Source organism: Necator americanus, chromosome X (assembly GCF_031761385.1).
Source record: "Necator americanus strain Aroian chromosome X, whole genome shotgun sequence".
Classification (NCBI taxonomy): domain Eukaryota; kingdom Metazoa; phylum Nematoda; class Chromadorea; order Rhabditida; family Ancylostomatidae; genus Necator; species Necator americanus.
This window is the reverse complement of record NC_087376.1, coordinates 128,069-155,393: the sequence shown is the minus strand read 5'-3', so window position 1 is coordinate 155,393 and position 27,325 is coordinate 128,069. Positions and strand designations below refer to the sequence as shown.

Below are 27,325 nucleotides of genomic sequence, written 5' to 3'. Positions count from 1 at the left end.
GAACACTTTGGCCATATTCGCAATGTCATTACTGGAAATGTGATTGGAATGTCCTTTCACTTCTTGTGGGACCACTTGGTGTGTCTACATGCGCATGTGTACAGCAGAATACATTAGGACCAAGCTAATTGGGATTTGTAATCAGTGTGTGAACAGTATCTTTTACGTGTCCTATTGATTTTGGGTCCCTCGCGCAGGCGCTAGTAAAGCTTCAGATATTTGCTGTAGCGTGCAAAGAATTCTGACGAGAATCAGTGGACAGGGGAGCGTAGTGAAACCCTCGCTGGCCATCGTTGCAGTTTGCGACAGTTCCTCCTCGCTTCCAACTACTGCCTCCACATCGCCGCTTCGAGCGCGAACGCAGATGTACCGCAACTACACTCGTGATTCATGTCGTTTTGACACGACTATAGTGTTGACTATAGTCCCCAATGTATTGCGACTTCCGTTCCGCATTCATACACAGCAAAAGGTCGTTGGTCCTAACCACTGGTAATGAATTTTGATGTTCGACATACAACGTTTGAAGAGCCTTGTCAGCGTCTTGCAGGGGACTGGCTGTGTGTTCTTCAAATGCTCAGATTTGATCTTATCGAAACTGGAACTCGAAAATCGAATTCTTCACTGAAATGATGTTATTTAGGATTTTAGGAGGGACCTTTTTGAAGGCGTTCCCATATTACCTCAGATGATGAGAAAAGCGGACATGGCTCTCGAAGAGGTCGAATTAGAAATCGTGAAGGGAAAATCTATAGTCGCAATTGCACCGTGCTTCATGTCACCTTCACCCTGCCTCGACGCTCTGACTTACTTTTTTCTCTTAGTAACATTAGCTTACATGTCATAGATCCTCTAAGCCCAATGTTTAGGCCTTAGGGCCCTGATTGATTTAATCATTTACTTCGACAAATAAGGGCATCACTGAGTGACAAGGGTGCTATTGAGCATTAATTCCTTAGAATTGATCCAATCTCTGATCGATGTAATTAGTCGAGTTGTTGATCGGGAACACCATATCTGCTTCCTACTGTAGTATAGCCCAAAAGAATTACGGTTGGACTACTTTTAAGTAGGGTACCTCGTTTATAACTCTGTTGAAGTAGGTTTCTTGACTTGCTATTCGTCAACACACTTTTTGTGACGTTATTTTTGATCAGTGCGATAGGATTCTCCTAGGACTCTACCTATTTCACACGCGCGTCGATTTTCACCTGGATGGTGCCTTCTAACAGTGTTTATTTCTTCAAAAGTGGACATAATGTTTGTGTTTTGCGAATCCTTCAGGAATCCAGGGCAAAATTGGTATTGATTTCGTACCTGAACACGTTCTGCAGTACCTACTGTGTCCTTCTTAAACGGAGTTACGATACGATACAGAATTTTTGTAATGTTTGTGAACTAAAATGCAAATAAGACCCTTCGGTAGTTCAGTAGCACTTACTTGAGAATTTGGGTTCACTAAAGTGGAATAAAGTCCAGGGAGCTGCAAAGGAGGTGAAGGAGCATTCTCAAGAAGCAATGGAAAACACTAAATTAGAGCTCTTTTTTTTCAGTATCACTTCAAGGATGCTGTCTCGCAAGGGTGGTGAGGGGCAAAGTGCTGCTTTTATCGCTGCCAATTTATCCCCATTCGCCATCCGGGGACGCGCCACGTAGCCTCTCGACTAACCGGCTGTGATCCCTCTAGTGAGGGAGATCCGTGGACAGCTCCGAATAGGTATCGAAATCAAAGCATAGATGAGCCGGTCACATTATGAGAAGAATAGACGATAGATGGATTAAAAGAACGCTAGAGTGGATCTCAAGAGATGCTAAACGCTCTCGAGAGGCTGCCAACGTCCCGTCACCACTGTTGATTCAGGGAGAACGGTGATGTGGTAACCTACTCTGACAACAGTAAAGGTAGAGCATGAAAGTAAAGAGAAACTCTACTATTCATCTCAGCATGAAAAGAACAGAAACTAACTCGTCGTAGAAAACAGTGTCCCGGAAGAGCGCGCCGCCCTCGTGCACCCGCCGCGTCCTCTGGGCCGTTCCTTACGGCAATTTGGAAGAAATGAGCGTTATCCTATCCGTTTCTGCAATCTACGACCTCGTATACTCTTTGGCCATCGGAAATCCATACCATCTCAGATTCGTGGGGTGATGGTTCAAACAAAGTGCGTAAATTGAAGAAATTCGAAAACCCACCACTCAATTCCAATAATCTTGTTCTTAAAACGCTCGTAGACGAGCTATCAGAGGGGTCCTGCAGCTGCAAGCAGCCTGCTCTTGCACATGCTATCCAGGTACACAGTGATAACGACGCTAAACTTAATTCTCAAGTAAGTGTACTTCGAACAATAACAGTAAAATATAGGAGCTGAATATTTATGAGACTTGCGATAACATGACGTGTTTCATAACCATTATGCACATATTTATGCGTTAGTTAATTCTTAGCAACTATTCTACAAAAATTTTATAGAACAGTGACTCGCCATAATGCTGACTAGAATTCACAACTACTGTGCAGTCTGCAACGCAGTATGAGACATAAGACATCAGCAAATAACATGAACACAACCTTACGAGGATAAGTGAGCGCCGAAATTCCACATATGGGTGAGTCAAGCGCCGCACCAACAAACAAACAAACAAACAAAACACTGCCTCTGCTTCACAAACCCTCTCCCCTGCCACCCTAATTGTACATCCTTTCAAACGGAGAATTTCGTCGCCAACTCTGATGAAGCAGATCTGTTGCAATTTGAGCGGCTTTTGTACGCGGAAGATTTATAGCGACCCATAATATTGTTATGTCAGTGAGAAAAAATGGAGGAAGTCAGGAAATCAAAAACTAGACAATGATGCACGACTAACCAGCTTTTTTTTTCTTTGCAACACTGATTGTAAGTTAGCTGATAGTGTCTAGAAGAAATACAACAAAGATCTTTTGCTCAGTAAAACACAAATATACAAAATTACATGCAGTAGATATGACTACCTAGTTCTGTACAACACAAATTTTTAAATGAATGGATTCCAGTTCTGACATTGGGGTTGACACGTTGTTTCTCCAACATTCCCAGTAACGCAGTGTGCCTACAATCTGTTACATTAAAACACAAGGCGTATAAACATTAACGAAAATAAACTCACTTGTACAATGTTTGACGCGAACGGATTATTCCACATCACATTTCCAATTTGTTTCTGTTCTGGTCCGTTATCAACTATGAAATTAGCATGTGATGCGTTAGTTGCTTCGATAGACTGTGCAAGGAACGGATTTGGAGCGAGATTTGCTGAACAGAAAAAAAAGTGTCTAAGATGCTAACTAACGCTGCGGGAACACGCAGTTAGCACAACAGATGGTACCCGCTGCAAACTAAACTGCACCCAGTTATCCTACTGGATTTCTCAACTCTTTTAACATTTATAAAAAGTTTAACATAACAAGGACTTCAAAAATTTCTAGAACGTCCCATGAGTGAAATAAAAAAGCAGCCGAGTTGGGCACTATGACTCAATCGTTACTGCACTTACAAATCGCCAATATACAATGAAATCAAAATTTTTGCGGAAAATATAACAACTTTATTTGAATTTTGAATCCCTGCACATTTCAGCATAGAACATCTCAGCTAATATTCTATGCTAACAATAGATTCTTGGCACAAGTAGTGACCGGAGATGAGAACTGGTTACACCACGTCAAGGAGTCATGCAGGTGCCTAATGTACAACGCAGGAGAAACAGGAACAGCAGGAGAAACTCGAAATTAATCGCTCTGACAAATTTTATCAGCTGCTGTCGGAATTGGGAATTCATTTTCCAACCTCAGATCTTTTGAAAGAAGTCAGTCCCAGCTTTCATGTGAAGTTAGATATTACTGTTCGATACTTCAAAACGAACAACGCAGAATTCATTTACTCCAACGGGACTCACGACTACACATTTCTGACTTCAAATGCGAAAGAAATTTCTCGATTTAGTTTTAGCAGCCATAAACACTCCAAAAAGTACCTTCAAGACTTGCAAACCTTTGGGTAACTACCTTTCAAAGTATTATATATAAATATCTTCTTTATGACTAGGAAACGTTTTGATCACCCCACTAGATTTTGAGTCTTGCGTTATTTTCAATCTTGCTTGTTTAGTATCAAAACAAAGTTATTTCTGTGCGTATGAAACAGATATCTTACCTTTCAGTGGAACATGATATACTACTACTAACCAGATTATTAAGGACCTTGAGTTTGATGGCGCTCACGCTCGTGAACTAAACGCTACGTATTTGTAGAGAGATTTCAACAACTCAACTTGGTGATATGATGCCTTTGAAGACAGTAAGATCTGCAATGTTGTTACACTAAACTAAACCACGCTACATATTGTAACCAATTGTATACTTTGCCCAGAACGTTTACTATATCTCTCCATAATTGGAAAATGCGAGTACCTCTCAAAGTTTCATTAAGCCCTGTTAAACACGAAAGACGAATAACTGAACCGATCATTCCGAGCAAAATTACCATCATACCATATACTATTGTTCGATCAGCAAACCCCAAAACCTCAGCTGGCAAACATTTAACGCCCTTAGAACAAAAACGTTCTCAAATTGACGTAATCAACTAATCTATAAGTACATTCATGTAAAAAATAATCTGAACTCTGCGCCCTGTCCCAAAGTATCTGTGAGAATTACAATCGATTAGATTTTCCAAAAATAGCAACCTATGAGTTCGGGATGTATGTAAATGGCTTACGAGCACACAACTCTGAACTGCTCCTCGCTTTTTTCATTCAAATGTAGGCAAATTTGGAAAAAGCTCAAACATTCTTTCCCACGGATGCAACGCATATCGTGCAATGTTCATATCATCCAGCCAAAATCAGAAGGAAAGAACATTTCTTAACGTAGAAGCTGTGAAACAGCAAATGAAATAAGAGTCACCATATGAAATAGATGAGGTCTGCTGGTGAATATTATCAGACGACGCAGCATTGTGTGATATTGCAGTCGCTCCAACTTCGGCAATTGCTCCAAGTGTGTTACTCTTAGGAATATGACCATACACATTTTTGGCTACTTTCACCTTTGAGGCATCGTTGAAGACAGGAGTGTAATGTGCCGGAGGAAGTCCAGTCGAGAATCCTGCAGAAGAAACACATTAACAGAGAAAAAACACGTATGAAAAGGTAGACGTGTTAAAAAGGTTAGACTAAGACTAGAAATCGGTATGACGCAAGTATTGCTTCATTAAATTATTTACCTATAGAATGCACAGTTAGGATGCGAACAAAGTTGTATTCGAAGATTCTACACTGTATTCGAATTCAGATGTCCAGGCGTCTTTGGCGGTTGCCGTCGCTCAATGCATGTGGGAACCACTGACCGAGCTTTTTCACCATTCCGAGAGATCGCAGTCTATTGCTCACGGTAGGCAGCCAAGACTGGCAGCAAAATACCGCACACCTTCATATGGATGCTGTTCCGCCAGATTCTTCAGTTCGTCGAACGATATTGAGTCGGTCGACCAGAGCGAGGCTCATCTTCGAATTTCTTGTTTCCGGCTTTGAAGCGCTGGAATCAGGCGCACACAGACCGCTCAGGGCTTCAGTGCCAGAAACTTGATTTTTCGATGGGCTTCAGCAGCGGGTGGTCAGATTCGAACTCGTAAAGGAGTACGTCTCGAATATGGGTAGAATGTTCGGCCATTATAGGATGAAATAGGCAACGAAGAGGGAGCCAGATATCTTATGTGTGTACAAGCTGTAGTGTCCTTATATAATATATTTGAAACGGGAACTTCCAGAACATCTCAAAAAATCTGCGCTACTGCGAAATTTTCGGCATATACTTTCCGAACACCTTAATAGAAGACTCCTCCAGTAGTTGTACAGAATCGGTCATACGCACGATTATGTACTAGCTGATGTTTGAAGTTTGCTGGTGGTATTTCTTACAACATCACCTCATCCTGTTGAACCACAACGCACAACGCTCATGTCGTCGGAGATTTAGAGTGGACAGAACCGAATTTTTTCTGGGCTGCTTGGAATTGAGATCTTCGAGAGGGAATTTTTTGACCATGTTAGCGGTGTTTTTCATCTAGCTAGGATTTGCTGAAGGATAGTGGATCGAGATCTTTTTGCTGATAGGTAAGCGATAACACTTACTCCTTATCATCCCAGAAATAGATGTGTAAAGATAAAGGTGGGTGCCATCCTCTGTTGTATAGCAACATCTTAGAGTTGTCGATAATGCTATCTCAGGCATCGAAAAATAGAGCAGTAAACCAATTCGTTCGTCTTCGGCCTAGTACTCAAGCGATACAGGTTTATGGAACTCTGATGTTGCACGAAAAATTCGTAAACAGCTTACATAGCAATGTATCAGTTTTTTTTTTTTTTTTTGCAATTATTCAAGGTCACCGGGCTTCCGAAGCTTCTTGTGAGATGTGTTGTGTATAGCGGATGCCGAATGAGGCATGGAAAATTGAAAAAGTAAACGAAGAAGACTTAGAAAAATACGGAAGGAAACACAAAAATTGAAAAACATGAGAAAAAAACCAGCATCGAAGAACTATTGGACGATGGAAGAAAGTTGTTGGAAATGATGAAAAAAAAAAACAACAATGAAGAACATACTGTTGGACAATTTGCAGGGTTTTTTTGTAATCGGAAAAAATATAAGATGAATTTCTTCCAACCCGCGACTATGGAGTTGACCTGCGTCTAGTTCGCTTTCGTGGTCAAAATTCCCTATTTTTGTCAAAGAGAGACACCAAGGGGTATTTTCAAGAATTGCACTTTCTTAATACAAACACAGCACCAATATAAGTTACGGCGGTCTAACAACCTTAACCAAATCCTTGAAATAAATAGCTTCGAAATGCTCCACTTTGTCATCTTGACACAACTCTTCACATATACGAAAAAAAGAGTTAATAAAATCTTTTAAAAAATCGAAATGGAGCTAGAGTTCTCTAGAGTGAGAAATTCTCTTTGAAACGATATTAAATATTTTTTAAACACTTTAGATTTCTGTGTGATTTTCATACTAAAAAAAAGCCCACGACTTCCTGAACACAATGGCTTTTCTTGCTTAAAAATTGGGAAAACATCCCCTAGCCTACGACGAAAGGTCGACTGGCGTGCGATTAGTCTTTGAGCTCAAAACTGCCACTTCTGAAACGTGACGGTGGGCAATATTTCAATGCATATCTCCTTTTCCATACGCAGCACAAATCTCAGTTCCAGCAGTATATTATTTCGATAAAACGCAGAAAAAAGAAACAAATAGCTTCGAAAATACTCCGTTTTGTCCACCTCACATCTAAAAAACAAGAACGAATCAAATCGAATGATCAGAGCGCAACTATCTTGCAGAGAGAAATTCTCTATCAGATGCTATAGCGCTATATAGGGCTTAGCCAATAATTTTTGTTTTCATGTGCTCCAAGTTTGGTAAAGAATTGCTATGAATCACTCGTATGCAAAATCATTAAAGTTCTAATTTATTGACATGCTAACAAACAATTTTACACTCTGTTCCTATGTTCCTAATATTGCAATCACGAGTACGAACCTTAACTCCTTTGCAAGTGGGAATTTCAAGAATGACGACAGAACAGTTTAGGTTTGCAAAGGCTTAAGCCAACTGTATGAAATTGAGGACGAAATTGAAAAAAAAAGATAAAATCAATGTTAGTCAGGGGTGTCCGTATATTGTAATGAGTCAAACAAATTGGCCTTGGATTCTTCAAGAATTGTTAGGGAGCATCAGTGAAGACGTTCTACTGACTTGGTGTTCGAAATGCTAGGCATTCATAACAACACAAAGGACTATGTTTCAATTCCTAGAAAGCAACAGTTTGGTACCATCCATCTACTATCCAATGCGAATTGAAAATTGGACAGAAAGTTTCTAGTTCAGTCCATGAAGTCATTTCCAAGATAAGGTTGATAACAAAGCTTACGAGGCTCACCACTGGGAAGCCATGTGGGCTTCTCTCCAGCTGAAGAGTTAGGCTGACCACCGTGATGAAACATCTGAAATACAACATTCAAATACCCAACCTTCGATTCAGTCTCCTGCAAACATGAAAATAAATTGTGCTCGGTGTTTGGCTGAATACAGCAGACTGAAGTCGAGTTAAAACGACCTGATGAACGACTGGTGCAATTGCATGGACGGCTGCGCTCGAAGTGGCACAGTGGAGCTAGCGGTAGCGATCGAGAAGAGGCTTGCAATCGAACTGCAGAGATGAGTAGGGATCCCATCTCAACCGCAGCCGCTTACGCGACTGCGCCAGGCTTCTGGTTGTTCTGTTCGGCTGTTCTGAGGCACACACACCAAAATGTTGATACAGCGGCATAAATTCAAGACATCATAATGTTTGTATGTAGTAGTTAGCTAGAACCGCCTGTTGCTGTTCGAGTCGAAGATATGAATGACACTGGTGCACGATCTTTGTTTTATAGCTTTTCTCTATATCTAGAAGCATCAGCACACTGGATTACATGTCTTTAACACATATGTGCTCCTGATGTGAGTCTAAGAGGCTACAAACCTCCCAGATACCGGCAGGAGCTACTAGCACAACTCTTGTCATCAAAATGAGAGTTTTTCTTTCAAACATTAGCACCTAAAAGTGCTACTTAATACTTACAGTCAAAAATATTTCTTTGGTTTTTTGTTCGATTCCTTTTCTAGAGTACAGTCAGAGCTTGTCATGAACTAGTCGTGCTCATCACAAGAATACCACTAAGAAGAGACATTAACGTAAGGAATGAACACGTTGATACGTCGCGTTGAACTTCAAACTACTGCTTAATAGTTAGATGTCAGTTTTCTAAATCAGTAATTTTACAAATGGATTACGACAATATATTACTATGAAAACAAATCACTTTACTATTTAAAAATGCTGTCACCGTAAACGAATATCATCGTAAGGGGAGAAAGATCCTTGAGTCACCCAATGTAGGTTACAGTAAGACAAACCAGTTTCAATTGATGGGCTAGAAGTTATGGAAGAATCTCGAAATTGATTCAGGATACCCCACCAACGCAAGGACTGCTGCAGTTGACCGTGAGCTGATCACACGCTACGCCTTGCTGCGATAGTCGCGCATGGTCGAAATAGCTCATAAAACATGTTCGTCGACAAATCCCTGTGTTAACTGTGTTCGCAAGTTAAAGGTATCACCCCACAAGTCTGAGGTGGTCCAGATTTCAGGTGGACTAAAAGGATCGTAGATTATGGAGAGGAGAGTGATTCCGTCCATTACTTCTTAATCGCCGTAAAAAACGACCCGGAAGATGCGACGCCGCACAAGGCTGGCGCGCTCCAGTCGAACACGAACTCGAAAAAAGTGCGTCAGTCAAAAAAAAACTCCGAAGCCGTATCTTCAGGGCCGTTTTTTACGGCAATTAGGAAGAAATGAACGAAATCACCCTCCTCCCCACAATCTACGATCCCGTATACGAATACTCCACCTGAAATCCGTACCACCCCAGATTCGTGTTATGCTGCCTTTAAGAAGAGCATTTCAAAAGCTTAGTAGTGATTCAAATTCTAGTGCGAAGGAGTTCCTTCTACGGTGATTATACTCACCTTTACCTTATACTCACTTCTGTCAAGACAACGAGTGGACCCATCTCATAACAGAAGTTTCCAGTGGACAATAATTGCAGTTGACTATGCTGGAATCCTCAACGCTAGATCCTCCACCCATTCCAACCCGACCTAGGATTTTTTTGCACCAAAAAGTTACCACGTGATGTAATCAGCATCTGTGAAAACCCATTTTTGGCAAGCATTCATCGCAATCATATCACAAAAGAGAAGTGATGAAAACGATAATACGAGATAGTCAAATTGATGCATGCATACAAAAAATGTTTCTGTTTTTCCGCTTGCTCCAAAACATCTACTTCAGATCCAGCGCAATGTTACGATGATTTTCCTCAATTATCCATTAAGGTCTGACATAGACGCTGGTTTTTCAACAAATGGCTTGTCCCCCTCTTGTGATCAATTCTCTCGTAAGTGCATTAATTTGATCACCACATTTTGGGGAATCTGGTAGGTTGGTATTATTCTGTATAGTACGCAGTTAATTAGGTCATTCCATATTTTTCCCCAGTTTTGATTTTTGTATTCTAGGGTTCGCAGGATGCTCTGTTATAGGAGTTGCTGAAGGGTAATCAGACAATCAGTGCCAATCCGTATATGACGCAAATCAAAAAACTGGCCATTTAGCGCGCGAAAAACGCCCAGAACGCTTGCATAGAAATGGGAGATCTCACACACCAATGGTGACGCGGCAATTTAGGGGCTTGGCTGGGCTGGTTGACAGTGCTGATCTTTCCTGTAGGCGGGACCTTGTCCTGTCCGACTATCATCTGTTCTAGGCCCTGAAGCAACACGTTCGCGAAGAAACTTTGAAAAACCACAATAACCTCAAAACGTACTTAACGTTGCAGTCCCTCTCCTTCTGAAAGGAAAGGACATTGAGATCTTGCCTATTGAGTGGCTGGATGTCGCTGATAATTATAGTAAATACGTTGTTGATGCTTGATTTGTACTAATAAAATCAAAATAATAATAAAATAATAAAAAGAGTTCAGAACTTTTGTCAAATGAGGGAAAAAGATGTAGAGTACTGATGTAGAGTAAGATGTACTCAATACTTTCATCTAAAAACCTCGTCCTGAGATAAGGAACAAAATTTTTTTCCCACTGAGTTCAAATATATCAAGTTTGAGGCACCTCTCCACATGTTCTCTACTTGCGCCTCGGGATTTGCATCGACCGGACGGGCAAGATAGATAATTTACTGTTTTACAAAAAAGAACCTGTATATTGACGTTATAGAGGTGCTCTTTACATACTCTTGATCCTTTGTTATAGTCTCCTATTAAAATTAGAAGAGATCTGAACAGATTTTGTTGAAGAAAAATCCCAACACATCAACATAAAATACTTGGTAAGCCGCTGTCCAGTACTAATTTGTAAGGTTAAACTAGGAAGATAAAATAGAAGGATCAGACGAAATTGATTATGTGACTCCATTCATTTGAAATTCCAGTCACTCCCAATCTAAAACGAGCATTTGGTAATACCGGGACTCCTATTCCACAAAAGAATATTTGATATTCAAAAGGCAACTTGTTCCAAATACAACAGATTCTGCAAACTGCGCAAATCTATACTCTTACTTGACCCCCAAACATGGACAGTAACGTTCCACAAAATGTGGAGTAGATGTCCTCTGGATTATAATTAGAAGGACTGAAAGATGGTACATAGGCCAGCGACAGAAAATTTCTCCAACGCAAGTTCGTCTCAATAATAATGGAAAACAATAATATAACCTAGGGAGTACCTGATCCAGTTCAGCGAGAGCGCTATATTTATCTGCATCACTAGTACTGGTGTTGATGGGAACAGGTTCCGAAATGGATGAAGAGTTGAACGATGCCACGGAAAACACCTGAGCTACTGATCATAAGATGTCAGAGGGCACTAACTTAAAACAACATAACTCACTTCAGGACTGAATGGATTAGTAGATTGTGTAGGTATTTGATTTAAATGGAATGAAGTGTTTACAGTTGCCGATTTAGGAAGCGATTGCGCTAAATTCATGAGTAAGAACACAAATAGTACAATATGCAAGCATACATTTATTTATTTCTATATTTCCTAACTTATTTAGTTCTTTATTTACATCTCTATCTTTTTTTACATAGAAAATTCATCGGCATTTACTCATAAGAAACTAACTTCACAAAATACACCGAAGAATAAGAGAATTGGGAGGCCTGGTGAAATTAAATAAATTCAAGCAGAGGCTGACCCTTCTAAAGGCTCGAAATCATACACCTGATTTCAAAAGTTACATATGTTGTTTAAGAAATGATATGTGCATTCAATGAAGGGTTTTGAAAACGTCAGTGTTTTTCATTCCTTACACCTAAATTTTGTAATTTTTTTTTGTGCTCTGATGATAAGACTAACGAATATACCTGCATTGCTGAAGCTAATCCATCCTAGTACATCCATAAACTGATATAAAAATTTTTATCTTCCTTTACACTTCTTTAAGAAATCGCTCGAAAGTTCTCAAAGTAACACCCAAAAAAGCACCAATGAGTGATGCACTTTGATCTATTCCCAAATACAAAGACCCCAGAATTCAGAAAATTGCACTACTCGAAATTTGAAAAATTAGTGAAATCGTTCTACTGACCTGGTGTTCAAAATGCTAAGTTTTACTTTTAAGGCATTCATAACGACACAAAGGGCTACGTTCGAATTTCTAGATAGCAATAGTTTGAATCCGAAAAATCATATATCAAATGTAAATGAACTAATAATCTGAACTGGCCTTTTCAGTTCACTATTTTCCGCTAGGATTTGGGAAGGCAAAAGGAAAAAAAAAACTAAACTTCAAATTTCACAGCAATTTTTTTTTTAAATCAACGAAAATTTGCAACCGTGGCCAGCAATTTATGAACATAGGTGCTATAGGGTCGAGCCGGACCCTCCTCAGGTGAAGGGAGTTTAGTTCATGGGGTGCAGCTCAGGTGAAGGGGGTTCTTTCGCCAGCCGTCCAGAAGTGAAGGGGGTAATTTCGCCAACCGTTTAAAAGTGAAGGAGGTTCTTTCCGCAACCGTTTAAAAGTGAAAGAGGTCCTTTCCCCAACCGTTCAAAAGTGAAGGGGGTAATTTCGCCAACCGTTTAAAAGTGAAGGGTGTCAGAGCACCGGCTCTAACTATCGCATCTATGTTTATGAACTCCCAAACCAAGATCCTCTCTTCAAGCTCTAAAGAAACGTCATTGTTGCAACATCCCCATTATTTCAACTCTAGTCTTCCCAGAAGTTTCTGAATGAAGCTAATAACCTGGCAAAGGTGATCCAAATGCACTAACGGTCGATGAGTTCTTAAGTGCGAGTTCACTGAATCTAGCATCGAAATCGGCGAACGGGTCGGTATCGGACGTTGTTTTTGCATCGACAGGGCGAAATGAGTCCGCGATCTTTCAAAAAGTCATGTAGATCCAAATTAAGGACATAAAAATCTTTACAGTCAAAAAAAACCTAACAGATACCTTCGATGTAAAACTGTTACTTTGTACGGGGGGCTTGGATGGCAAAGGAGGTGGCGGTGCAACAAATGCCGGAGGCGAAAAAGGTTGTGGAGGTATCGGGTTCGTCTAAAGGAATACAAAGAAAGATACAAATACAAATACAAAGATACAAATTGTGCTATGACTATATATGCAACAAAAAGACTATTTATCATCTCTATTAGTTGCATGATCAAAATACCTTAAAAGTAATACAATTTTTGCTCCTTGGAGATTTTCAAAGGTTCTCCACACGGATCTTTGCTATTACATGGAATTAAATCATCCTCTACGTATACTATAACAATACAACCTATGCTCTAGGCGCTCACACGGTTACCACTACCTATAACGGAATGCTTCCGTTCGATAGGCAATCGGAACATTTCCAACATATTCGAGAGTATATTTTATGCTGCTGATAGCTGAATGGTTGTTAGAAATGCATTTATTGAAGGAAATGTTCGACGTTTTTTTTCTAATGATCGACACTTTCTGATTTTATCATGGCGAATAAGACCATTCATGGCAATTCATTAAAAGGTTCTCCTGAAGGATGACGCTGTTGTGCCAAAGTTTTATACGGGATCGGACCATCGCCTCCTCCGGGGAACATTTTCGTTTTCCCGAAGAGAAGAGAAAGCCGCGAAGTTCAAAGAGCGGGGTCCCATAACTACCACTAACTGGGATCTTTTCGCCACGCTAGCGGGCTTTTGGGAAGATTCCGCAATGGACAGCATCGACGAGGAATATGATCGGCTCGTTGAACATCTCCATGACTGCACGAGGAAGGCTGAGAGTTCTAAAACCACCAAAAGATACCTGTCTCCGGAAACTCTAGAGCAGATACGTCAGCGTGGAGCTGCACGAGCCGTAGGGAACAAAGAACTCACGTCTGAGCTCGCAAGCCTTTACAGAGAGGCGATAAAGGAAGACCATAAAGAGGGAAGAGCAGAAGTTCTGGCAGAGGCTGCATAGGCGGGAAAAAGCATCCGCTATGCCTGTGAAGACTTCGCCAGTGGCAAGAGGAGGACGATTGCTGTCCGGAACCCAAATGGAACAGTCATAGCATCAAGAAGGGGAATGGAGAAAATCATCCACGACTTCTACTCTGATCCCTTCGACAGCCATGTCCACTTGTCTCCTCACTATCTGATGGAAGACGGACATGCCATTCCAGAGGTTCTTCCGTCCGAAGCCCGACATGCAATCATGTCGCTAAGAAATCGTACGGCACCTGGCCCCGACAGGATAAGATCTAAACATCTGAAGAATCTTCCGCCAGTTCTCACCAACACCCTGGCGAGGCTTTTTACACGTTACCTGTCGGAATGCAAGGTCCCCAAACAGTGGAAGACCAGCGAGACCGTGTTGCTGTATAAGAAGGGAGATCCACACGCAACTATCGCCCAATCTGTTTACAGTCCGTCATCTACAAGCCCTTTACAAGAGTGATCCTTAATAGGATTGCAAAAGTCTTGGATGAAGGGCAGCCATGTGAGCAAGCAGGGTTTCGTAAGGGATTCAGCACTATTGACCACATTCACACTGATTGTGTACTACTTTTTAAGCAGAACCAAGATTGTTATTGATCTTTATTCTGGCTAACGTTTCGGCGTCATCGCCTTCTTCAGAGCCTGGGAAAATCAAAGACACGTTCACACTGTTTCGAAACTCATCGAGGTATCGCGAGAGTAAAAAATGTCGTTATGTCTCACTTCTGTCGACTTAAAAAAGGCTTTTGTCTCAGTTGAGACAGAAGCGGTCATGGAGGCCTTGGAAAACCAGGGTGTCCCTACTCAGTACATAAAGGTACTTCGAGAGTTATAGACTAACTTCTTGACAAAAATTTCGCCATTTTAGAAAAATATCATCATTGACGTGGAGAGGGATACGACAGGGTGATGCAATATCACCTAAAATATTCACGGCCACAATCGAGAACGCAATACGAAGCTGGAACGAGACGACATGGGATTGAAGATTGACGGTCGGCAGCTGCACCATTTACGCTTTGCTGTATTACAACGTCAGAAAACATAAATGGAGCTGAAAATTGTAAACGTTCCAAAATAAAAGTTAAAAGGTGTAGAAACGAGAGCCTGGTTTTTGAAAGATGTAGATTTGTGATTGAAAAAAACTATACAGAAGATATAGATGTATATTAGTATTTATACAGACTATTTAATTCATGTAACATGCTGCAGTGGTTTGTAAAAGTTTAGATTTGTTTGTTCTACACAAATAAAGCAGCATTTTCTATTTCTGGGATGTCGTGTGCAATCGCTCGATGTACCTCTATACGTAAGCAATCCGTACAGAAACAATATAACGATAACGTGATCCTGCGAGGCATGTTTCGCACCTCATTAGACGATGAGGGCCGAAGATAGATGATATGATGGGGGGGCGTAGGCCGAATGCAGCGCAATGCTCTGGTGACGCTACTAACTGCTGCACAGAGCAATTAACGATAGCCGTTGCCAGTAGTTTCCCCTAAGGATAAATTGTCGCGGAGGCTGCGGGTACCTAACGACACGCATCCCTACACTCGAGTCTCATCGCAAGACTGCAGGTGATGACCTGCGGATCCTCTTTCACAGCGTCGAAAGTCTTCGGAGTCTTCCACAGTGTGGGGGCGTCCCGACTGAGGCTTGTCTTCAAAGATCGTGTCTCCTCTTGCGAAGCGAGGAAACCAGCGATGGACAGCTGTAATGGTGGTGGTGCTCTCCCCAGTATGCTAGTAATGTTGCGTACTGTTGTCGCCGCTTCTTTGTCCGGCACCATTCGTAAAAGATAAAAGCTTAAAGCTGCTCTTGTGAAGATGACATCGCGCTTAAGGCTAAGAAAGTATACCTGGGTATGCATATCTTTTACGGGGAAGCTTCAGAAATGTTGCACAACTACCACATGATACATCATGGGTATCGATAAAGAATTGAAAGTACTGGACTTTTCAGAAAAAAAAATTGACAAGTTTTTCCAATCAACGTTATAGATTGGACTACCTTATTGTTGTTATTTAGCGTCTGTGTTCTCAACTTCTGTTATATCCAAAGCTATCGAAGAAGTCAGGTTTTTGAGAATATTCTTAGTTTTACGTATTTCCGCAAAACTTACAATTGTCTGTTAACATGACGGGTATTAAGACATTTAAACAATTTTTATGTTCACACTTTTAAGTTGTAACATCCTTTTCAAGGTTCTTGTTCCACTGGATTAATTTCTTTTCCTGTGCTAGCGAGATTTTGTTCCACTCTGAGCATGAAGCATACATATAGTCGGGTCAAAACGACATGAATCACGAGTGCAGTTGCGGTGCATTTGCGTACGCGCTCGAAACGGCGCGGTGGAGGCAGCAGTTGGAACCGACGCAAAGTGCAGCGATGGATGGTGCCAGCAATGGTTTCACCACGGTGCTAGCCGCTACGCTCCACCGAAGCGCCTCGAGAGAAGCCACATACACAACTGCATACGCGCTTCATTTCGTTTTGACCCTACTATACTTATGCTCCTTCACCTGCTGCGGACTTTTTCTCTTCTTAATCTCGCTGATACTCGCTTGCAGCAAGAAGTAAATTTGACTCCAACCGTAGTTCGCAAACCTTCTTTGCTCGTATGGATGTGAAGAGAACTTCTTTTGAATAGACTGATCAGTCTAATGCTCCTGATCCATCTGGGTTTTGAACTTGAAAAGGGTATTTCGTGTGGTTTTTTTTGCGAGACATTTGAGAATGCAACAACGAATATCTCCCTAAATGCTATCTTCGTGTAAAGTTTAGGGATAATGACATAAGTAATGCTCGAAATATGGCTTTGCCAGCTTAGCGAATGAAATATGTTGCCATTTTTGAAACTGAACTGCAAGGAAAATGTAGCGATTGATACAATATCCAAGGAATTTTTTAAACTACAAAACTACTTACAGCTTGTTCAGGTGGTACTACAGCGTCGGTGAATGTTTGAGTTGCGGGTGTACGAGTCATTGGAACACCAAACGTTGCAAACGGATCAGTAGCAAATAAATCCAAATCAGCAGGCTAAAAAGCGTGGTTAATAGGATTTCCCGACATTACAAGGACTCAGAAAATCAGACTCATTTTTTGCTGTATAGTCGGGTCAAAACGACATGTTTCACGAGTGTAGTTGCAGCGCATTTGCATACGCGCTTGAAACGGCGCGGTAGAGACAGCAGTTGGAACAGAGTTGGGACCGACGCAAATGCAGCGATGGGTGGTGCCAGCAAGGGTTTCACCACGCTTCACCAAAGCGGCTCGAGAGAAGCCGCATACGCCAATTGCGTGCGTGCTTCATGTCGTTTTGACCTTATTATACCTCTTTTTCCACTAGAGTCTGATTCTTTTCATCGTTCTCATTGATGAGAAAAAACATGGAGTTGTAGTTTTAAAGCAGATAGCGGAAATTGCAATTATTTATTATAAAATAGATAATTATCAAAAATTTGGTAGTAGTCAAGGTGAAAATGTTCTGAAGTGAGACAGAAAAAACTAGAGTTTCAAAAACATCAAGAGAAGTGGTTCCGGAGAACTTTCGACTAATAAGTTAAACTACAAAGAAGTGACAAAGAGAAAAATCCAGTGTTAAAATATAGTATTTAAATTACGAGTTGAGGCAATGAGAATGGGACAGATCAGGAGGATGACCGTTTCATACTAGAGGTGCAGCAAGCAAAATCAAATGCTAAAATCTGGAGAAGCTCGTACCAATCTCCTCACACCTTAGCAAGATTTCTCATGTAATACTTGTTGTAATGGAAAATTCGTAACCAATGAAAATGAGAAACACCAACAAGGAGTCGTCCTACAAAAGAGGAGATTCACGTAACACTGATAATTATGGCCCAATTTGCTCAGTCTGTCATATATTAATGTTAATAAAAGCTCTTCATACGAATGACACTAAATAGATAGAGAAAACACCAGATGAAGGGCAAGGATGCAAAAAAGCGGTTTAGTAAGGCAGACTGCAGAGCGTACGACGTCAGTCAGCAGAACGCGCAGCTACAAACTTTGCTCAGGTAAAGAACTTAAGATCAGCTCAGACGAAGGACTTAAGATGTTTGACAACATGCTTATTTCAGATCTAACAGAAAAATCGCGATGGTAAAAGATGCTATGCTTCACTTTCACTGACCTAAAAGGAACCTTCCACCCGGTTGAGTTAATGCTTCTCTTATAATTTCGTAAATTCGCAGGGAAAGGGATTGTCGTCTGAAGAAGGTGAAACTAGATCTCCACAGGATATGTTTTAACAAGGAACAAGAGCAGTCAGCACCTAGAATCCACAAGATACTTAAAAGTATCTTGTTTTTGCTCATGAAATCCTCCAATGAAAAATGTGATGTACGACCTTCGAGCGGGGAGAAGACATCAGAGAACCAAGAACCACTAGAAGTGCTACAGCTTTGATTCGAAGGATGAGCGAAAGCACACCACGTTTTTTTTTTTTTAAATTATAACTGTTGAAATATCATTCATTCAAATCAACCATTCCGAATGTGGTTAAACAAGGGGAAGGGGAAGCAATGTTCAATCTAAACAAGGGGAAGCAATGTTCAATGCTCGGGGCAACAAATTCTACTAACTACTTTAAACAAACCAAATGAAGAAATTGGAGAACTTGAGAATCGTGCGAACCTAAAAACTTTGAGTGATACAAGGGATGGCTATTAGCAAATCAGATAAAGACTTGCTCTTGAGTCTCGAATACACAAAGAAAAAAAAATCAAAATTCAAACCACATCAACTCTATAAAAAAACGGAATAGAAAAGTCGACTTTGAGGAACAGGAAACATTCGCAGAACTTCTAATTAAAAAAAAATGTTATATCCCGAATAATGTCTAATACTGGTGACTATGTTCCAGTAGTAACGGATTCGAGTAATGAAAATCACCTTCGATGATGAACTTCCGGCACTCTTTACACTAGTACCGCATTGGCTCGCCACCTCTTTCGCCTGATTCAGAAGCCGCTCCTGTTCCTCAAGTTCACTTCGAGATACATACCATTCTTTCTTTTCATATTTCTGAAACAGCCAGGAATTTTTTACGTTGAAAACTCTCGTAATTATAGCAGTTCTCCCTTTTGGAAAATGCAGCACCTTGATTAAAAATGTCGCAATTTCTTCTTTATTTGTCATCTTAGGTGGACTTCCAGAATACAAGCCTAACCATGTATGTGAATTCTCCTCATTACCAAGATTTCGGATTCGTTCGATTTCCTCACATGTGAAAGTAGCCATGCAAATGGATTTTACTCGGTGTGGTGGATTCAGACCACGCCTAAGAACAAAAAAAAATGAAAGCAAATAACAACGGAATGGACAATGAAAAAAAAAAACCAAAAACTGACAAAGAAACTCACAGGATACCAGAACAACTAGAACAACAGAAGGATCCATGCGTAATGTTGACATATGTAGGTCCACACTGCCCACATTCAAAACAAAAACGATTGGCTGGTAATGCTGCAAGTTCACTGAAAGTTGAGGCGATTAATTACTAGCACATTTGAAATGTGTTCAATGTCAAGAATATGATGAGGTTTTATCAAAAGAAAAGGAAGAGCGTTCCACCTAAAGTTGAATAACGACGTTGAGAGTGAGTCCAAAGCGACACGTTTACTAACAGAAAAATGGACCTCATCTCTTTAGAATGAAATCTACCAAGTCTGAACCCTCTTTTTTTAAATTTAAAAGTTAGAACATTTTTAAGATTTCTCCACCTCAAGCTGGAGAGACAGAGACCGCATGGAAAGATAAAGGGTGCATTTCGGGGGTTCCTTAGCTTAAAGGTTTTCTATTCAAAATGTCCTAACGGATTGCTTTAAAACAATATCGTAATTTTGCATATATATATATATATATATATGTACATATATATATGTATATATGTACATATATATGTATATATATGTACATACATACATATACACATGTATACATGCATATATACACAACATATATACACGCATATATATACATATATGCATACGTATATATGTACATATATATATATATATATATATATATATATATATCGACAAACGAACAACATCCTATAACTTAAAGGCATCACCCCACGAATCTGAGGTGGTGCAGATTTCAGGTGGAGTATTCGTATACGGGATGAGAGACTACGGAGAGGGAGGTGATTCCGTCCATTTCTTGCTAATTGCCGTAAAAAACGGCCCGGAAGATACGGCTTCATTCGTTTTGGCGCACCATTTTGTACAAGAGGTTCGATTGGAGCGCGCCAGTCTTGTGCGGCGCCGTATCTTCCGGGCCGTTTTTTACGGCAATTAGGAAGAAATGGACGGAATCACCCCCCTCTCCGTAGTCTCCCATCCTGTATACGAATACTCCACCTGAAATCTGCACCACCTCAGATTCGTGGGGTGATGCCTTTAACTCATACTTGACATTAAGCGATTGGGTTCCAATTTTGATATAGAAAATGATTTTTTCCATGAGAATTCCGGCAAAATCCCCATTTTTCCTACGCAGGTCTCAGAAATAAACGACAGCAAGAAAGAGACCTTCAAAAATAGAAACTTAATTCTTGGAGAGCAAAACTTTTTTCTTTCACCAAAACACGTTTAAAACTGTTCGCGATGAACGATAGCTCATTTTAATTTGATGAAATTCGCGTCATTCGAGTATTCTTAGCCTTTCATTCCAATGAGGACCAATTAAGTCACGTGCACCCAAAGCAAATAATCCTTCGCAGTTGGTGTGTTCGGGTGCATTTCAGTGTTTTTCCATTATGCACAATTTCCAGCTCACTTTAGGATCGAATCTTTCTGTTTTAATATACGTGTATGTATACATGTTTTAATATATAAACTCATATTAAGGGATGCAAAATATTAGGAAAATAGATGGCGTGAAATATTTTCTAAGATTTTGCTGATATAATTTCACACCTTTATGTTCGGGACTAGTTTGGAAAAATACTAAATAAATGAAAGGCATTTATACAATGCATTAACGAAGCCTTGCGGCCTTGCTCTTATGTGAGTTGTTTTGAAAAAAAAAATCACCAAGAAAATGGAAAATAATTAGTATGAGAGAAGGAATCAAAGAGTGAACATCCGGTACCCACAGTCGGCCGAAGTTGATTGGGGCCATTATCCTATAACACTTTATGGCGCAACGTGATGTGTCGTCATTTTTACTGCGACTGTCAGGGATCAATCCCTGACAAGTGGAATTTTTGCATTTAGTGTACGAGAGCTGAAAGACCATATTTCTCATCCGATATTGACGGAATTATTATTATTATCATTCGAAAAAACAATTTCCATATTGTGACAGAGCAAAAAAAGACATCTACAGGCCTAATTAGGATCAGATTAGTAAAAAGTAAGCACCACAAGTTTCTGAATATCGAAGTTCAAAGTGAATTTCATGAAAGTGAATGAAAGTGAACAAAGCTAACTGAGATTTCTAGATAGAGATTTCTTCAATATTTCTACAAAGTTTGGTACTACTTGATTCCCCAGCTTTCTGAAACCTAGTTGAACAAAATTCTAAATTTTGCTTCAAATTTTCGACTTTTTCTCAACTAGCTTTAGAGAGAACCATAACACCTACAGAGACCACAATTTGCCGTCAATGGTTTTCCGTGATGCCCTTTCAAAATATGACATCGAATTTTCCAACGAGCTACCATAATCTCGCAAAGGGGAAAGGGCGATATCTCATATTTTCGGCAACGCGTCAAAATCTGCATGACTACAAACAAAGTTCAATAACTCAACTCGTTGTTTATAAAGGCGAATTCGGCTTAAAGTTTGTTGTAGAGGAGTACTTGAAATCAGGGTAGAATGTAAATAAATAAATAAGAAAATAAGATCATTAAGTTTGCAAAAGACTGAAACACAAAACGTTATCACAAATCCCCTAACAGATTCGTTTCAATGTAACCAGTGGCAGGAAAAACTTCCTCCACAGGGATACGTAAGATGCATGTCATCTCCGCCGCAGAACCTTACCCCAAATACCTAAATAAACGTACAAGGACTATAAATAGTAAATATTTGATATGTTCCGCTGCAAACTTCACGGAATGACATCAAAAAGTCGAATCACATAAGGGAGTTGAAAACGAGCGCGCCCTCGTTAGAAGTATAGTCTACAAGTGACACTCGAAGTCCGCGTCGGGCAACTATCCCATCGAAGATGAAGACCATTCAGAACTCCCAATGGAGATGGATTTGAACTTATGGAGACAGGTGGAAGCCGATCCGTATCAACCCACTCGCGAACCGACTATCTCTCTTGGGGTGAGTCGAATCACAGTTGTTCGCGGATTGAAGTCAATCGGCAAGGTGCGAAAACTAGGTCGATGGGTACCATGCTCTGGCTCAGTATGACATGGATCGCCGCGCTGATGTTGCACTTTCTCTCTTCACCCTCAAGCGCACCTACACGTGGCTTGAGCACCTAGTCAGCGCGGGTGATAAGTAGTTCCCTATTCTAACATTCACTGACGTGCCCAATGGGTTGACAAAGGTGCGGATGCAGAAGACGTCCCTAAACTCAACATACACGCCAAAAAGGTTATGCTCTGAGTCTGGTGTAGCGTACACGGCGTCGAATACTGGGAGCTGCTCGGCGAGATGTACAGTGACCGCAGGCGGCAGTTGAGGAATTTGAAGGGAAATCTCGAAAACGCACGCCCGCAGCAGCACGAAGTCTACTTCCAGCACGACAAAGCTTGGCTGGACCATTCAACCACAACCACCGTATTCTCCAGGCTTTTCTCCATCGGATTAGCTTTTCTTTCCTATCTCCTACCCATCTGGATGGTCGAGACTTTCCAAACCCGCGACGACATCAAAAAAAGCACCCCGAGTGGCTCTTCAAGAAACATTCCCCAGCGTTCTGGAGTAAGTGCATCTACAATCTGCCTAAACGTTGGCAGAAGACCATCCCAATGGGATGTACTTCAAATGATTCACAGTTATCGTCGAAAATTGTAGGATAAATAAAAACACTGCCAATTTATCCGAGAGCTTTCGACTCAACCTAATAGCAATACGTACAGCAAATCGTCATTTTATGAATGCTCCCTTGAGAATCGTTGACAAAAGACGGTATAACAATGTTATGCAACTAGATTTTGACTGCTAAGCCCGAGACACACTCCCCAACCACGTCATACTTTTCTCGAGTTTCTGGGAAATTCAAACTTTGGAGGTGATTTTTTTTTCAAAACAGCTTTGTCACATCACAACCCTACCTCAAAGTAATTTCCTTGAATATTAAAGGAAAGAAAATGCAATCCAGTATTGTTCGTAATAGGCCTCCCAATCACGGATGAAATTCCGATCTCACTCGCGTCTTACTTTCAAAGTTGAAACAGGTTTTTATGAAGCATTTAAGATTGCCTCAAAGAGAGAGTCGAGACGAACTACGGGAAGAACTACAGTATTCAAAGCAGTGAAACGTAGCATTTTTCCTTGTTTTCTCCACGATTTGGACATGCTGTCCAAATTCTTCCGAAATCCAAAGGTTGTTTTCCACTTCCGACAGTTGCTAAGAACTACATTATAAGGCTACCGAAGGACTCAAACTGCACAATTATATAGAACTCGGTGCTACATGTGTGAGAGAAACTGAACTGCGTCAAATAATCAAATAGCTATCATTCCAACTTTCTCCTCTGAGCAATGATGGATTTCTCCGAGGTTTTTGCGAATAGGAGTCATCGAAGATCTGATGGTGTACCTTAGTAAGATTAAGTACGATGTCATCGGACTGACTGAGACGAGGGGACGACCGACGTGGAGGAGTTGGTGGGGTTGGCGGCCTCATCAACAGGAGTATGGCAAACAACATCGACTCTTTCGAACAACTTACGAACCGAATCGGAAGTCCGCGTATAAGAACATATGGTTCAATGCCAGCTTTGACTGTCTTCGTCGTTTACGCTCCAACATCAAGGTACGAAGAAGTCGAAGCTTTCTATATGGACCGAGGGAAATTATAGAGAGAAGACCGTATCTTCTGCAAGGTCATTGGTGATTTCAACGCCAAAATTTGCTTCAGAAGAACGCCTGAAAAACTTCACATCGGAAACCACGGTTCTGCCTGACGGATGTGGCCGTTGTGCCAAAGTTCTATACAGGATCAGACCATCGCCCCCTTTGAGGAAGAATTTCCTTCACAAGGAGAGAAGAGAAGGCCGCCAGGTTCAGAGAGCGAAGTCCTAGAACAATCATTAACTGGGATATCTTCGCTACGCTAGCCGACTTTAGAGAAGATTCCGCAATGGACAACAAGCTTTCTGAAGTTGTCATGGAAAACCATTTTCGCTTCTTTGGCCACGTTATGTGGAGACCGTCTGGAATAGCGACGGGTGGGCAGATTCTTTGCGAGCTCTAGCTGAAGATCGAAGAGGATGGTTATTTTCAAGGACGACACAGCCCGGCGAAGATGTGGATAGCCGCGTTAGGCCGTAACACCCGCCCGCCGATTAAGTCAAATAATTCATCATCTCCACCAAATCCTCTACTGTCGCATGTTCCTAAAAACAGTTCTCCACCAGTCTTGTATACGGCGCTTAGTGGGTGACGCCGTCTCGTCTCGGTCAAACTGACAACGCGGTACTTAATCTTAATAACTTGCATCATCAGATGTTTCCGCAATCGACAGCATTCACGAATGCACGAGGAAGGCTGAGAGTTTTGAAGCCACCAAGAGACCCTTGTCTCTTGAAACTCTTGTGCTAATACGCCAACGTGGAACAACACGAGCCACAGGGAACCAAGAACTCACGTCTGAGCTCACGCGCGTTTGAAGAGAGGCAATAAAGGAAGACCATAAAGAGAAAAGAGCAGAAGTGCTGTCTGAAGCTGCAGAGGCGGGAAAAAGCATCCGCTATGTCCGTCAAGACTTCGCAAGACGAGGATAACTGCTCTCCGGAATAAAAAGGAAACAACCATTGTATCTAGAAAGGAAATGGAAAAAATCGTTTATCACTTCTACTCTGATCTCTTTGACAGCCATGTCCACTTGCCTCCTCACCATTTGAGGGAAGACGAACATGTCATCCTTCCAATTCTCCCGTCCAACGTTCGACATGCTATCATTTCGGTAAGAAATCGTACGGCATCCGATCCAAAATACAAAATAAGACCACAACAACTAAAGAACTTTACGACAGTACTCACCAACACTCTAGCGAGGCTCATTACCCGTTACCTGTCGGAATGCAAGGTTCCTAAACAGCTGAAAACCAGCAAGACCGTGTCGTTGCATAAAAAGGGAGATCCACATGACAACCGCAATTATCTCCCAATCTGCTTACTATAGGGCGGGTATAGTGTAGCGGTTAGAGGATCCGCTTTCTGCTCGCACGATCGGAGGTTCGAATCCGCCGTAATGCTCACCAAACTTTTCATTCCTCCGAGGTCGATATATTGGTACCAGATTTGTCTGCAAGGATAAGAGCCGTGAGCGACTGAATGTTAAGTGCACTAGGAAGACCGCCGACCTAATGGTCAGATTTTTTGGCGAAGTCTTCAAAGAAAATTATGAAGCTCTTCGTGTCCCACGCGAAGGAGGAACCACTAGGCGACTCTGGCACGCGATCGGGACAAATGGAGGAATTACTGCCGCCCGTTCGACCAGTTCGAAGAACGACGGGAGTCGAGGTAATCAAGGAGTCACTTTGAAATGCAACGGTAACTTCACTAACTTCATTGTTAGTAGTATTTTTTGACTTAATTATAAGTATCCTTCCTATTCATACACTAATGTGAGAATGTCGCTTTTTATAGAGAAAATTTCTCAGCGGAATGCTCGATTCAATAACGCACGTCTATCGTATACGAGTAAAAATGGCAAGCAACTGCTCCATATACTTACGAAAAACATTATGATGATTTCACCACTAACTGAATTTGAGACGTTTAAATCCACTGTCACGAAATAACCCACCTCTGTCTACTAGGAAGCCAAGTACTATTTTTCTGCACACTACAATAACTTCGTTAACTACAACGGCATACCACCTAAACTTTCAATTTTCCTCTCAATTTTGGAGGTGGATATTCGATAAACTAAAATTGCGAACGGTAAGACATTTGAGCACTTTAATTAAAGAAGATTCCCTACTACTTCTGACACAAAGAGAAATTACATACCGCAGAGTTCTTAGGTTTTTTTCGTCTTGTCTTTTCTTTTGAGCACTCAACGTCGAACCCGATGTTAGGACGGGAGGGCAGTTCACCATCTACAAAGTTGTAGTTACACAGAAATCTGCAAAAATCGAACGACGTAGATGGAATGAAAGTAGAAAATAGAGTTTAAAAACAAAAAAAAAGCCCATGGAAAGACTTAAGCTGAATGATTTGAAGTAGCAACTATGCTGAAATCGTATATTGCTACGATTCTTCTACGCAGCTCTTCTTTCAGGATAATATCGCAGTAGTTTTTCTAATTCTTGCATATACAGCATACAACTGTCTTTCTTTCCTGTGACATGAAAACGCACTCAACAGCAAAAACTTGCGCTATTTCCAAGAACAAACTAGTCCGACTACTACAACTCAAACGAGGCCAGAGAAACAATGCTACCGGTCAAAACCAGTGACTGTTGATTATTCCTTCTCCTGTGGAGGTAATTTACAACAACATCGTAATTTCTTCGTAACTACTACAACATAATAATTGCATAATTGTTTCGCAGATACTATCATAGATGGGATTGTTTCACAGACAGTGCAATTCTAATAGCGGAATCGAAGCAGACAATTCTCTCGAAACCAGTCACTCTCGAAACTGTAGGCTAGAAAGAAACAAAAACGCAGGAGGGCTACAAATTTTTCTAGTTCGCTTTCTGTGGTGAGGGATGGTTTTTAAGAAAGGAGATAAAATATATACAGCTCAGTGGCGCCCTTTTTTCTCGAAGTACTTAACTGGACCAACCGGATCCCTAAAGCCGGAGCATAAGTCATAGAGGATCTATGACATGTAAGCTAAAGTCATTAAGAGAAAAAAAGTAGGTTAGAGTGTTCAGAAGCAAGGGCTCCACTGAATGATTCCCACAACTACATCTTCCCCCAGATCTTTCGATAACAAATACAGCGCAGCGCGAGCCTCACGGACGACGCATCAATTTTGTGACATAGAAAGAAGCAGCAACCAAATAGTCACAAGCAA

At 41.0% G+C, this 27,325-nt stretch overlaps 1 protein-coding gene across 3 annotated transcripts; it reads right to left on the bottom strand.

The window, feature by feature from the left end:
- Window positions 1-2,037: 2,037 nt before the first annotated feature.
- Window positions 2,038-26,396, bottom strand: RB195_021057 (uncharacterized protein; the record flags this gene model as incomplete). Of its 3 annotated transcripts, none has more annotated exons than XM_064207586.1 (15): window positions 2,038-2,078; window positions 2,191-2,307; window positions 3,036-3,084; window positions 3,142-3,287; window positions 4,943-5,143; window positions 7,971-8,043; window positions 11,386-11,493; window positions 11,550-11,638; window positions 12,908-13,043; window positions 13,116-13,220; window positions 17,060-17,173; window positions 19,049-19,180; window positions 19,256-19,436; window positions 19,519-19,632; window positions 26,308-26,396. In XM_064207586.1, 15 exons carry the CDS (start codon window positions 26,394-26,396, stop codon window positions 2,038-2,040), a joined length of 1,695 nt encoding a protein of 564 aa, XP_064063466.1. The 3 variants fall into 3 exon arrangements, with proteins under 3 accessions (XP_064063466.1, XP_064063467.1, XP_064063468.1); XM_064207587.1 differs by having other exon boundaries at window positions 7,980-8,043; XM_064207585.1 differs by lacking the exons at window positions 2,038-2,078; window positions 2,191-2,307 and having other exon boundaries at window positions 3,010-3,084; window positions 7,980-8,043.
- Between the last annotated feature and the right edge of the window lie 929 nt (window positions 26,397-27,325).